The sequence below is a fragment of the Xenopus tropicalis genome, chromosome 3 (assembly GCF_000004195.4).
Source record: "Xenopus tropicalis strain Nigerian chromosome 3, UCB_Xtro_10.0, whole genome shotgun sequence".
In the NCBI taxonomy this organism is placed as follows: Eukaryota; Metazoa; Chordata; class Amphibia; order Anura; family Pipidae; genus Xenopus; species Xenopus tropicalis.
In genome coordinates, this window is record NC_030679.2 from 66823912 (window position 1) to 66838513 (window position 14602).

At 37.3% G+C, this 14602-nt stretch overlaps 1 protein-coding gene across 4 annotated transcripts; it reads right to left on the reverse strand.

Annotated features, from left to right (window-relative positions):
* Positions 1 to 3732: 3732 nt before the first annotated feature.
* bmt2 (base methyltransferase of 25S rRNA 2 homolog) lies at positions 3733 to 14262 on the reverse strand. 4 transcript variants are annotated; one of them, NM_001083350.2, is given in 5 exon segments: positions 3733 to 6200; positions 8718 to 8826; positions 10031 to 10183; positions 11080 to 11221; positions 13981 to 14205. In NM_001083350.2, coding segments are annotated over 5 exon segments (1203 nt in total). In that variant the 5' UTR covers positions 14153 to 14205; the 3' UTR covers positions 3733 to 5573.
* Positions 14263 to 14602: the final 340 nt, after the last annotated feature.

Sequence of the window (14602 nt, forward strand, 5' to 3'; positions counted from 1 at the left end):
TACTGCGTCTACAGAAAATATGGTTGCTAAGTCTGCACGCAACTTTGAGCAGTCAACTGATGAAAGTACAAGTACAGAAATCAGTCCCGATGCACCCAAAGTGCAAATAGCTTTAAATATGTCCTCTAAATCTAATTCATCTCTAATATGTGAAAAAAACATTCACAAACAGACATTTTCCATAGAATTAACCAACAGTGATTCTGTTGACCATTTAAAAGAAGAAAAGAGCTGAAACAGACTCATCAGTCTTCTAACACTGAAATAATATTTTTTTTGAAGACCAAAGTACTCAAACGGATAATTTTCAAAATGACCAATGTACCCAAATTCCACAATGCAATTATTATATTCTTGCATAAGAAGAAACCATGACCAAAGACCACAATGTTTCATGAAAATTTGAGACATTATAAGATTAGAAAAAGTGCCTGCCAACAACAAGTGCGGAGCCACCAACAGCCAATCATATTTCACCTATTGAATTTTATTGGTTTGATGCCAGGGTTCCCAAACTTTGCACAGTCAGTCACTGGGTGACTTTGTACTCAAGGTTAGAAAAAGTGGGCGGGGCCACCAAAAGCCAATCACATTTCTTTCATTGCTTTCAGTGGGGAAATTTTAACTGCTGCCATTCTCACATGTTTAATGTCGGGGTCCCCAAACTTTGCAAAGTTTGTCACTGGGTGACTATGTTCCACGTTTAGAAAAGTGGGCGGGGCCAGTAACAGCCAGATTTCACTTATAGACTTCACATGTTTAAACTTAAAAGGACAATGAAAGGTTAATATAAATTAAAAGTAAGTCTAAAGGCATTCTTTTTAAGTACGTACTGCATATCTAAATTCCCAGATCCCTGCTTGCTTCTCTGAGATATGGTGCTGGCAACCTACAGCAGTGTGAAGCCTACAGTGACATCACTGAAATCTCTCTTCCCTTCCTGTAGGCTGCCAGCAGCAGCCTTCCTATTCTCTGAGCATGTGTGTAACTTGATCCTGTCTCCTGTTCTGAGCTACACATGCCCACCAGCCAATCAGAAGCGGATCTGGCAGAGGGGAGAGGGAATGAAACACATGCAGTATGAAGCAAGGAGGGAAAGGAAGGGAGAATACCTTTTTAGAGATGGCTGCCTGTTCTAGAAAATGTGAAGTAAGTGTGACTGAGTAAATATTTGATTAGGTGAGCCAAAAGTGTGGCGTTTTTACTAAACAATAGGAGGACTATTGGGCAGTATGCTTTTTAAATTTTGACTTGCATTCTCCTTTAAACTGTTGCCATTCTTTAAATATTAATACTAAGGTCTCCAAAGCAGAGCTAGTCACCAGGTAACTGTGGTTCATTTTCATGGGGAAATTCAACCTGCTTCCATTCTCACAGTATTAACACCAGGGTCACTAGGGGACTGCATTTTTAGGTTTTAAAAAGTGGGTGGAGCCACCAACAGCCAATCAGATTTTAACTATTGATCTTCAATGGGGAAATTCAACCTGCTACCATGCTCACAGTATTAGCACCAGGGTCACTAGGGGACTGCATTTTTTTAAGCCAATCAGACTCCTATTTTTTTTTTTGGTTTAAATTTAAAATGCTGCCTTTCTCACACTATTTATGTCAGGATTCCCAAACTTTGCACAGTCAGCCACTGGCTGACCATGTATTCAGGGTTAGAACAAATGGGCAGAGCCAGCAACAGCCAATCAATTTCCACCCATTAAATTTTATTGGTTTATATTTAAACCGATGCCATTATTTAAGTATTAATCCCAGGGTTGTTAAACTATCCAAAGTAAAGGTCCCCAAAATAAACAGCCAATTAGATTTCATCCATTGAATTTTATTGGTTTAAATTGAAAATGCTGCTCACACTATTTATGCCAGGGTGCCCACTGTTTGTCACTGGGTGACTTCGACTCATGGTTAGAAAAAGTGGGCACACCCACCAACTTTAACTATTAATCCTGCAGTTCCAGGTTAGAAAAAGTGGACGGAGCCACCAATCAGATGTCACTCGTTGACTTTCTGTGGGAAAATTCAAATTGCTGCCATTCAGACACTATTAAAACCAGGGTCCCCAAACTTTGCACAGTGGTTTTTACTATATAACTGTGGTCCAAGGTTAGTGGGTACAGTGGGTAGAGCCAATAACAGATCAAATTTAATTCAGTGAGTTCACATTTTTCAACCTAAGCAATGAAGTTTGTTCTCAAACTTCCCTTCCTAGTTAATTCTGTTACCTCTTCTCTAAAGAGAGGATTTTATGACATTACATAATACATGCTGCTGGTTTAAAAATGCTAAGCACCTATTGGCTACTTTAGTTTACTGCACTGGGGCAAATTTGCCCAGTTAGTACAGTGTCCATTATTCCCCATGATTTCTTCCTATTTAGGGTTTAGCTATATGCTATTATTGCCTGGGTCAGTCACCTGTTTCTCCAGGGTACTACTGGTGGCTGCATATTTTGTAGTAGTAATGCTAACTTGGGGGAATGCTGGCACAGCATGATACCTATTGCACCATCACTCTGAACCAACAATACTAATTAAAAAAAAAAAAAACCCAGTTGTGAGATGCTGGTGTAGGTAACACCATTCTTTGAGCCAAGCCTGATTTTAAAAAAGCTCCTTTTTGGGTTGGCCCTTCTGCTATCTGAGACATGACATTTCAAGCAGAGTGAGTGGAGATATTTATTCACAAATTCAATGTGCAAACTCAGGCTACTGTCAATAACCTTTCTGGTCTGCACAAAAAAAGATAGAAATCATAGTTTTTTACCAACTTGGGGTAAAACTGGGTAGAATTTATTTTGGGGAGTGAGGGATCAAACAAAATAAAAACCTCTTTTGTAAGAATGCAAAGAGTATTCTGTGAACAGGCTAAGGAAAGGAAAATTGGTTAATTCGTACTGTTTGTACTATTTTCCTCAGGCCGGATTCCCCAGAAAGTGATCAGTGGGAGGAACAATATTTTATGTCACATGGGTAGGCAGTGATGTCACAAGCTATTGGTTGCCCTTACATTCTTTTGATGTGGACCTGTCACATGCCCTTCCAGACAAGTTTGCTAGTTTTTTTTAAAATCAATACATTTGTAAATTATACACTAGCATATATGGAAGATACAGAATTATTTTGTATATAATTTGCAGTTGTCTTTAGAGTACCCCTTTAATTTCTATGTAAAATCTGTAAATATCTTCATGGCTACCATTTATTTGCCTTTCTATGTTGCCTCACTCTAATGTGAAGTGAAGTTGGCAGGCAACAGATGAAGCTGTGGAGGTTCAGGTGGTGGGTAAAATTGCAACTTGTAATTTGGCAGAAGGAAAACTCCTCTACCTTAAATACAGTACATGCTTCATACAATGCTCATGATGTTAAATTTTGCAACAATCAGCTTTTTCATTCATCAGAGTTATAAATTAGAAGGAAACATAACTACAAATGCTTGGGGTTTATTGTATTACATGGGGTAATTTATAACAAATAAAGTTAAAAGCTGCTGCTTCAGACAATGAACTGCATGGGTCTCATTTTAATATAGATGCTAAATTGTACCATTACAGATACCTCTAGCAACCCATTATATTTTCCAAGTTGCAGCAGGCGGATTAAAAATAATTTGGTTGCTAATATCAGTGTTGCATTTTAACAAGCCCTTCAAAGTACAGTACTATATATTATATACACACGCGCCATATATTTAATGTTTGTAATAAAAATATATACGATAAACAGATTAAACACTTTTTTTAATGTTTTATTAGAAACAAAGGAAAAAGTTGCAAATGTTAACATGAATCAGAATGTTGGTTTTCAAACCTCTGATAATGGTACCATATATCTTTATAGGGCTTGACTGCATGAAATACTTAACTTAAAACAAATGTGAAAAAAACAAAATCAAAATAATTAGCTTATATGAATAAGTCTAAAATATTTTAGTGCAAAGATTCAGCAAGGCATCATAAATGAATAAAACACCTTTGTTCTACAGTGTCTAGAAATGACTGCTTAGCCAATATCTAGATGATAAAATGTACCTGTGCAACATTTAGATTTCTTCGAACCCTTAACTACACAGCACTCCTTCATATAAGGATCTGAAATCAAGTGATATTTATTTTTAACACTTGGCAGCAATGGACCAAATCATATTAGCTATCAAGCTTATCCAAATCTAAGGTCAGGCTTTGGCCTGTTACAAAACTCATGTAATAAACTGAAAGCAGAATACTCCAAAAAGCCGAAATCACATTCACTATGACAAGACTAGTTATACTGTGCTTCCATAATGACATTGCAATAGGGGGGACCAGCTGAAAAATTAAGATCTGACAGAACTCTGACCATACTAGGGCCAACTTCCTCCTAAAACAACTACAGTGATTCTGGGGTGGTACAATATACCCGTAACTTAGGTATATTTATTTGAATGAGATTTTCTTCTTAAAGACGATCTAAACCCTAAAATTTGAATTGGTGCAAACGTAATCAGAGTAGGCCTTTGAGTACTTTTGCAGTTTATGTACATTTTCTGTTTTAAATGGTAGAAAATGCATGTAAAGTGCATGTAAATTGATATAAATTCATTTTAGTGTGTAGCTCCCCTTTAAGATTTTCTTTTCACATTTAGTGAGATTTCTGGGTGATGGTTACCAAAAGGTTACTTAATTTACAGTGAATCACTTTCTTCTAAATATCCTGAGGTTCACTTATAATCTTGGTTCTTTCAGTGCATACTATGTATGGGATTTCTCTGTGCAGGTTAGAGGAATCTTGGGGCAGTGCATCTGGTAAAAAGTGTGCTATTTACGGATTGCAGTGGCTATGCATCCAGTATTATTGCATCATGACGGTGGACTGCTAAGTGAGCCAAAATAAACTGGTATCTGGAAGCTTGTGCTCAGCCTGTTAAACCAAGCAGGCTTTACGGCACATGGGGGGATTTGAGTGCTGCTGTGTCTGCAGCAGTTAGGAGTGACAGCCAGGCCTGGATTTGTGGCATGGTCAGAAAGGCCTAAGCCTAGAATGCCACACACTAAGAAGCGGCATGACACCCAGCTGCTCTAGAAATTGCTCACGCTGGAGCACTGTGGTCCAGTGCTGAACACAGCAAACCTATTTAATACTGATTATCAGTAAAGTCAAAATATTTACTTTATAAATTCCACAGCCACTAAGGGAATTAGAAACAGGGAAACGGCAATTTTAAATGTTAATATCAGAAACATTTTGAAGAAAATGCCAAGAAAAAAGCTTGATATCACAACCAATAGAGAAACCTAATCTCCAAAACTGTTCACTAACTAGTTTAGCTGCTGCGCTGAAATGCCTGGAAAATAACTGAAAATAAACAAGCTGCAATCAGGAAAATCATGCCAAAGCTCAAAAATTGGCCATAACTATTTAATGGAACATGAAGCCTTAAACAGGGACTTTTAACCATTTTTACAATGTACGTGCAGTTAAGGTATATTTAGGACTTCTAAATCCTTTAAACTATCTTGTTTAATGTCTGTCCCAGGATAGGTGCTTTTTGGCATTACAGTCACAAAGGCTTTGGGCACTATCCTATGTTAGCAGTAGTATAGGATCTTCAAACTCATAGAAAGGCATTGTGCTGTTTTGACTTTCTCCCGAGTCAGAGTCATAGGGAGTGTCTGGTAGCTCTGTAAAACCACATGCAAGTTGTTCATCTTCAAGTTCTGATCGGGCACAGCAAGGACTGAAATAATCCTCTTCTCCATCATAATTAAAATCCTGAGGGATGTAAAGCATATCTGGATAATTCATAGTAATCAAATCACTTGTAGTTTTTAGTGAAGTTTTTCTAAATGCCATGAGATGCATGTGTGAAAATTTGGAGTAGGTCATACGTCTAAAGCCAAGAGACTCAATAGCAATTTTCCAGCTCTTCATCATTACAGCATGTCGATTTTGATGTGAAGAATCCGGTGTTATAATGAGCAGCAAGCCATTCAAAGTAAGAAGTTCATGGGCCTTTTTACAGCAGATCCATCGCTGGTAAGGTGAAGGAAAGTAAGAAAGAAGTAATGAAAAGACAACAACATGGAAAAGTTCAGCTGGTAAATAATCAATGGGGCTTTCTAGTTGTTTCAGAAAGGCATCAATGGCATCTGGAGCAAACTGAAGTGGCCTCTGTATCTGCAGGTTCAGGAAATCACATTTGCAAACAGTCTAAAAGAAAAATTAAAAACATTAAAAGCAAGTGTATATAACACACTTAATAGTTATTATCTGAATAATCAAGTATTATAACAATCTCACAAATGCCTTCCTTTGAATGAAAGTGGTAGGGCAAAATAAAATCTATATTCTTTTTTTAACCAGCTTTGTTTTGTCCAGTGGGAACTATGAATTTGTTTCATGCAGCGGCTGATATTTTATTCAGTGATAAAAATAAACCACACAGCAAGACAGTACTATAGACAGGGTTCTATTAAATGGAGACAACAATATGATAATGCAAGAATCTTATTTTAAAGTAGATACTGTGGTTCTTAAGTTTATAATCTGCACATTTCTTCACATAAAAGGGAATTGAAATCTGCGCACACACCAGTGACAATGAGCCACTTAAGCCTTGCTGGGCAGGACTCATGGGCCTATCAACTATGCTTGAGTGTTTGCTTACATGCTGGTACACAAGGGAGCATTGTAGGAATGCAAAACTGATGACATTTTCTGAAACTTACAAGCACACAAGTAAAGCACAGATTCTAGCTATTTAACAGATGGGCCTGTGAGCAGATCTAAATGTGTTTAATATTATATTTTCTTTATATCTGTGTGTGTGTGTGTATATTATATATATTACACATACAGAGGTATAGGACTGGTTATACAGAATGCTTGAGACCTGGGGTTTTCCAGATAAGGGGTCTTTTTTTTTTGTAGTTTCGATCTCCATATCTTAAGTCTACTAATAAAAATCATTTAAACATTAAATAAATCCAATAGGTATTCATACAGCTTAGTTCAAGTACAATCTACTGTTTTAGAAAGGGAATGATATTAAAAAATCTGAATTATATGATCAATATTGAGAGATTCTTGATCCCGTGTATATACAATATATACACACACATATATTCAATATTAAGGTCAGCACTCACGTATCTAGAACAAAGTTGCTAGAGTGCAGTCCATGGTTGTATACAAAGTAACACCACTGTTTTTCTACAGTGCTGTTTGTATATTTTGTTAGATAGATGGATGCTCAATCCTGCTACAGGAGGTTAGTGGTTTTGATAAGTGTGGGGTGCCTAAAAGTTTCAGTAAGTTAACCTTTCCATAAGCACAGCGTAATGAGCACAACCTGTTCCAACATAACAGCACAGAACTTAATATTCTTTTAAAGGAGAAGGAACGTTAAAAACTAAGTAAGCTTTATCAGATAGGTCTATGTAAATACAACCATAAGCACTTACAGAAACGCTGTACTGAGTTCTCTGTTAAAAGAAATAGGATTTGTTGTCTCTTTGTTTTCCTGTGCCAGAGACACGCAGCTCTCTCCTGCTCCCCCCTCCCTCCCCTTAGGAATTTGTGATCTGAGCCAATCAGCAGGAAGCTTCCTCATAGTCTTACAAACTGAGCATTTACACTGGTCTTGGTGCAGGAGCAATGCATTATGGGAACTTTCTTTACAGAGCTCAGCAGGGTTTTTTTTTTTCCTATGAGGCATCTGATCCTCTGAACGGGAGAAATATGGGGAGACTTAAGGGCACTATTGAGAGAACTGAAGGTATGCCTGCAGCTTGAGATTAACTCTTTATTAGCCTTTCCTTCTCCTTTAATAAACACATTATTAATTTTTTTTTACTCCTTGTAAGGGCTCTGGCACACGGGGAGATTAGTTGCCTGCGACAAATCTCCCTGTTCGCAGGCGACTAATCTCCCCGAAATGCCATCCCACCGGAAAAAATGTAAATCGCCGGTGGGATGGCATATGCGAAGTTGCCTTGAGAGGAAATTTCACTGAAATTGCGGAAGTTGCCGCCGTGTATGCCATCCCACCGGCGATTTACATTTTTGCCAGTGGGATGGCATTTCGGGGAGATTAGCCGCGGGCGACTAATCTCCGTGTGCCAGAGCCCTAACGCCTTGTAAAGAGGGCAATTGCTTTATAGCTCTATTGTTCGATAAAACAAACAATTCTCTCTCCTAAGCATCAGTCTTTGTTAAGATTTGAGCTTAGGAGAAGCTCATTATATAGGCTTATATGATGATTTGTCATTTGTTTTTATAGATTCTCTTTCTTAAGTAGTGACTCTGCAGAACCAGGAACTGGTTTATTTTCCAACAAGTTAGAAATTAAAAGTGTTAATAAAATAATTCTTGCACTAAAGAAGGGGGAAAAAAAAGTCACAGATATATTTCAAAACAATAGGGGAAGAATGTATTTACAGCACAAAACATAATTATGGAGTACAAGTTAAAAAAGAGCACCAAATAAACGGGCTTATTGTGCCCAATCAATGGCGCATAACACTGTGTACTAATATATTGTATAGTTGGATATTAAAAAATATAATGCAATGTTTTTCCTACAAGACAAACTAATATATTGTCACAATAATTTTAATTTTGTAAGGATTCAAAACTAATGAAAATAATTTAGAACAAGTAAAGACTTCAAATCATTTTAATGGAAAATGCTAAGCACCATTTCTACAGCAAATAAAAACAGATTACCTCAACAGCAGGGACAATATCAATGCCAACAGCCAAAAAGTCTTCATATTTCAAAAAAGGATTATAGCAGCTTCCAACATCAAGCAATCTTATCTTGCCAGTCATATATCTGAAAATTAATATTTAATAGTTACAGTATTATGAATATTAATATTTGCAGATTGTAAACATGCCGAAGGAACTAGAAGAAACAAAGTATGCTTAGAATAAATTCAGCCTAAAAATGCAACATATTTTTGCATCACAGGCAATACAGATGCATGAAAATGTTACAGGGAAAATCCAAGACTCGTGCTTACAGACCTAAGTAGTAAAAGTTGTCTGAACAAACTGAAGACAGCAGTAAAAGGGACTCTAAAATATATTTCAGTTTTAAAACAAAATCATTTTGTTTATTATAAAATACAGCATTTAAAATCTCTGATTTAGCATATGTATTGCTAAAATGTGATGTAATCTATGTAGTGTACTGTTGACATAGGACTTACTGTTGAAGCATGGCAAAACAAGTAAGGATTTCATGTTCTTCTTATGGCTGGGACAACAGTCAATAAGGTGAAGTAAAGATTGCATGGTGAATGCACCCAATGTTCCCCAGCAGGTCTCTCAGATGACAATTTCTTATCTGTTTTCAAGTGTAGGGAACCCTTCATGGTTTGTTTGCTCAGTGTTATTTATAGGTGACGTGACATATCTAAGGTACACATTTAACCTGAGAAACCTTATACATACAGATTAGGTTTCCAAATGGTCTTTTAAAAACAAACAATAAAATAAACTAACAGTCTACACCTTTTCTTTAAAAACGGGACACAAAATAAATGGTACACAACTATATGAAATGCCACATGGGACTGATTCTTGACTTGTAGATAAACACAGCCTGACAATCAGTTCCTACACTGACATCAGCCATTCCCTGCATCAGCAACTAGAGTTATTGTGTTGGCCCAGATGCAGACACATGGCGCTTGCATAATATATATTATATATAATATATATTAATTATATATATATATATATATGCACGAGTTCTGTTTAATATTATATCTGCTCATATTTGTAGATTTACTTACAGAACTGTATTTATGGCATTAGTGACACTGTCACTAAGTAAGCATAAAAAAATATAAATAGATGTAATCACATTATTTAAGTCACATATAAGTAACCATCTGAAAAAGTGAAATTCCATGTTTCAAAATATGCAAAAGTGGCATATAAGTGTATAACAAACTTGTGCAGCTGACCTTACATTTAAGGTATTATGCATATATTATTAATTGTTCATGGCAAGGCATTAAAGAACTTACTCATCATTCAGTGGTTTAATATTTGGAACACTGAAATCAGAAACTCCATCTTCTGCATGGTTTGGAGACTGCAGCTTATTTAAAGTAGCTCTCCTTGCATCTTTTTCTATTGCTTTCTTCTTTCCCCCATTGAAAAAATACTCTTGGCAAACACTATAAATGACATGAGTAACAAATATATAATATTATTCTTCTATAAAAATCTGCTTTAAAAAAATGTAACCATAATGGTCAATGATCACTCTGGCAGATTCATTATGTATCAGAGCAAGCAGAATACTCATCCTCATTAGCAGCAATTATTTCAATAAACAGAAAATATACTGTATTAGCTCAATGAGACATCATTATAAATCAAGGTGTCGGAGCAATAAAGTGGCAAATACTGTGCAACTTATGTTAGAGAGGCATGTCTTGTCACCTGACAGAGAGGTGAGTGCTACTGAAGAGGTCTCTCAGAAGTTATTAAAGTTGTAAAGTTTGCATCATATCTAGTGCCACGTGAACTAATTGGGCCAACTGTCTGAAAGCAAACATCTGATTGGTTGCTACGTGTTATTAGACTTGGTGCAAACTTTGCAACATAATATTACATTACACCCCTTTGTGTCTCCATAGCCAAAAGGACAGTCAGGTTAAAATGGGTGAAGGTCATAAGACAGTGGCGTTGCTCATATTCTATCAAATAAATATTGACATAACAGGTTTGTCACATTAAAAATGAAGTCGGTCAGTATCACTTTCAAAGTGTTTCTGACAGAGCAGTGCACCTATATAAACAGAGTCTCCACTGCCCAAAAAACATGGTATAAGTACTGCACAGGGGAGAAGGCCTAGTAAATTTGGCACAGGTATCTAACAGCAGATGGGAAGAAGCAAGTAAAAAAAACTAGAGTTGTGCAAAAAATGCAACCAGAAAATGCTGTGTATTATTTGTGGGTATACATTATCTTGAATAACTAAGCAAAAAAAAAAATATATATATAATGGAACTATTCATGCTGGCAGTAACTTCATTTTAGGTAAGTACAGCTGTATTTAATATTTACCCGAGGCACCATTCAATGCGGCCTTCCCCTTCACATTTCTTTGCCCAGTGATTATCTGCCAAGGCTTTCATTGCAACTGCATATTCACACAACCTTCCCTTATCTTTACAGTGTTCCAGCCAGATTTTCTCAAAGTCTCCAGCTAAGAAAAGAATCAAAGACACACGAGAAAAAGTTAAAAAATGATGGTTTTAAACCATATCAAAGCAAAACATTAGTTATATTAAAATGCATAAGATGCATATGTACGAAACCCCTTGGCCCACAACAGGTCTATCAACTTAAAAAAAAAGCATGAAAAAGAAAAAAAAAAGGTCTGCTTCTGCTCGGGACAACCCTGTGACTGCACATTGCTAGCCCTAAGCAGCATGAGGAATCATGCTGCCAAAAAATGTCAAGAATGATCTCATTTTGCTCTACATCATTGGAATTGGTAAGCTCATGACACATAAGTGCAGCTATTGCCCAAAAAATCAGCCATCTCTATTTTAGCTTTGTTGCTGTTTATTTGACACAGGCACAAAATGGGCATTTTCTGCACTGGGAAGTGAACCATTCTGTTGAACAAACGCAATGCTCAAAATGTCCTTACCTAAGGACCCGCTCATAAAAAAATGGAAATGTTATCTAACAATGCCAAAAATGAAATAGTTTTATATGTCACTATTTAATATAGTGACATATTTAATATATTAATATATGTACTATTTAATTTGGTAAAAACTATGTGTTTGCTTTAGAACAACTACTACAGTTTATAGGAATAAGCTGGTATGTAGCCATGGAGGCAGCCATAAAATAGTTAATTAGTAGGTGCTGGATATAAATATAAAATGTCCCCCCCCAAAATTTTTTTTATTTGCTTTTCCTGGTACTTTAAAGAAACAGCAACATCAAAATATGAAAGTAATTAGAATATAATGTACTGTTGGCCCACTGGTAAAACTGGTGTATTTGCTTCAAAAACACGACTGTAGTTTATATAAATAAGCTGCTGTATAGCCATGATGGCAGCCATTCGAGCTGAAACAGAGCTATATAATAAAATGGGCTTAGTTCTTACACATCAAATATAAGCCTACTGTCTTCAAAAGACCATGTCTGCTATGTACATTACATGCCTTTTCTCCTTTTTTCAAACCGAATACCTATCCCCGTGGCTATATAGCAGCTTATTTATCCAAACTACAGTAGTACTTGTGAAGCAAACACACCAGTTTTACCAGTACATTTTATTTTAATTACTTTCATAAATTTTCAATTTTTGGGGTTAGAGTTAAAATCTTTTATCATACTTTCCAACTACTATTATTCCTCATTAATTTTCCACCAATGCTTTGCTCAAATTAATACCATTTTTCTGCCCAATAAGTATGCTTGTAACCGAGACCCGGATGCAGGATATATAGAAAGCTGGTCACAAATGCATGTTTCCATAGCATTTCAGAAAAATTAGCAGATTGTTGTCATTAATTAGACCAAAGCGGCAGCATTCTAATCACATGCTGTGAAAAGATCCATGTATGACTGTAATAGCCATCTTTCATATTGGATTGACTGGCAAAGTCTAACTAGAGCTGAACATGCCTAAAGTATGAAGTTTGCCAAGCTTCAGTGAGACCTGGGCTTTAAAAGGTATTTTCTACTTTAAATGAATGCACAGAATATCACAAATAGGCGTAATCTAAACATCGTTTGCCCATGCTCTCTATTCATTACTGTTTTAAATTATTCTCCTTGTTTAATAAAGGGGAACACTAAACTCCCTATTCTAGAGTCAGTGACCCCAGCACAAGGTAGATTGAAAGGCTACAGTTCCTACTGCTAACACAGTCATGGCATCTAATAAAAATGCAACCTTAAAATAAAAATGTTAAATTCAAAGCACTAATAAAAGCACTAATAATGCCATAAGCAATGGGTTAGTTAACATCAAGTACCACTTACGGAGATTATTTTTTAATTTTAAATAAAAGCTTGTTTAACCCTTTTACTGTCAACAACTGACATTGCATGTTGCCTTCTACAGAAACATAGAATTTGTTGCTGGCACTTCAGATATTTCCGAAACAGGTTTCCAATTAACCTGTCATCTGTATTTTTAGTATTGCATCGGAGCATATAGTAATTAGCACCCCACAGTTTTCAGAGCAAGCCTTTCAATGCCACCACTCACCATTGGGTTTAAAATAGGCCCTGGCATTCAAGTACACAGGGGCTACCAGCCCAATACATAGTGACTATCTCTGACATCTCACAGCAGCAGCCCCTCTGGCATTTGCCAAAACCCACAGATTGCCAGTCTGGGCCTGCATGGGATGGGACAACCCTGAATGATTGCTACATGCCCTGCTCTGTGCTGCTCTTAGCTGGGTTCAAATGTGGAAGTGGCCAAGCAGTTCTGAGCACTGCAAAGGGGACATCTTTTACTGAATGTATCTATAATCTGTCACTCTGTTCAGTCTAACATCTGGGGAAGGAAAAGCAGCGAAAAACAGAAAATCTAACAACCCAGATAGAAAGCAACAGCCAAAAACAATGAAATCATTCAAAAACTATAAGACCGAAGACCAAGTGAAAAGGTTTGTATATAAAACAACTCAATATGCCCTTGACATTAACAGATAGTTGACACGTAAAAAACGAACCTCGCATTTAACATGAGAAAACACATTTCAAGTAAAGAGCAGGACTCTAGGGAAAAAGGCAAGTCCCATGAGGAAAGCCGTGCCAAGGGAAGACACAAATGGACTAGTCGCGGCCATGGATATGGGGCATATACACCTTTACCCCCACTTACAGCGCATGGGGGGCAGTACATTCGGCATCGTTATTTGCATGCTAGGGTATGTCATTAACCTTTAGTATGCCGTGTGCCCTGTACAGCGGATTCACTTATACCTTCCCGATACTTCTTTCGCAGATCCCGGTGCACTCTCTTTACCACCCCAGACAGCTTCTCTTGCTCCAGCTTCTGTTCACAGGCAGAAGGAAAGCCGGGCACGCACCTCTCCTCTCTGGCGTTTCCGAGAACATTCTCCCGTTTGCCTCTTGCTTGCAGAACGGGCTCCATGATTCAGCCCCGGCTTACAAGAAGAAAAGATAAGCCATCCACGCCTCCCTCAAACAGCAGCGCAGCGTTAGCAACAAGCACGTCATCACGGTAGCCACGACGCTATTGGTTTAGGAGAAAGTTAAGGTGACACTTTCAACCAATAGAAACAAGACTTCCGCACACGGTTGTCTTTTTCTTAAAAGGACCGCAGCAGTCTTGAGAGTTGTTTGGAAAACAAGTAACGCATCTCCAGCCCGCCCTTAAAGAGTTAAAAAACAGCACGACTGCCAGGCACATAATGAGGGAAACCAATAGGCATGCCATGGTGCAGTTCCGCCCTCTATTCTCACCCGTTTCTTCTCTTTGTTCCTAATGCTGGTGCATTCGCCCCGACCAATCAGAGTTGAGACGCGGGGTTCAGCAAATCACAGCAAAGCGTTGCATCACCAGAATGAAAAAGTGTTACGT

What these genes read in the sequence shown, in the direction of transcription:
- bmt2 (XM_012958947.3), bottom strand. Translation starts at nt 14,152, where the DNA reads ATGGAGCCCGTTCTGCAAGCAAGAGGCAAACGGGAGAATGTTCTCGGA. An exon ending in GGGCACACGGCATACTAAAG is followed by an intron (nt 11,222 to 13,938) that starts GTTAATGACATA and finishes TTCTTTTCTTAG; the next exon opens with CTGGAGACTTTGAGAAAATC. An exon ending in ATATTGTCCCTGCTGTTGAG is followed by an intron (nt 6,201 to 8,717) that starts GTAATCTGTTTT and finishes TTTTTCTTTTAG; the next exon opens with ACTGTTTGCAAATGTGATTT.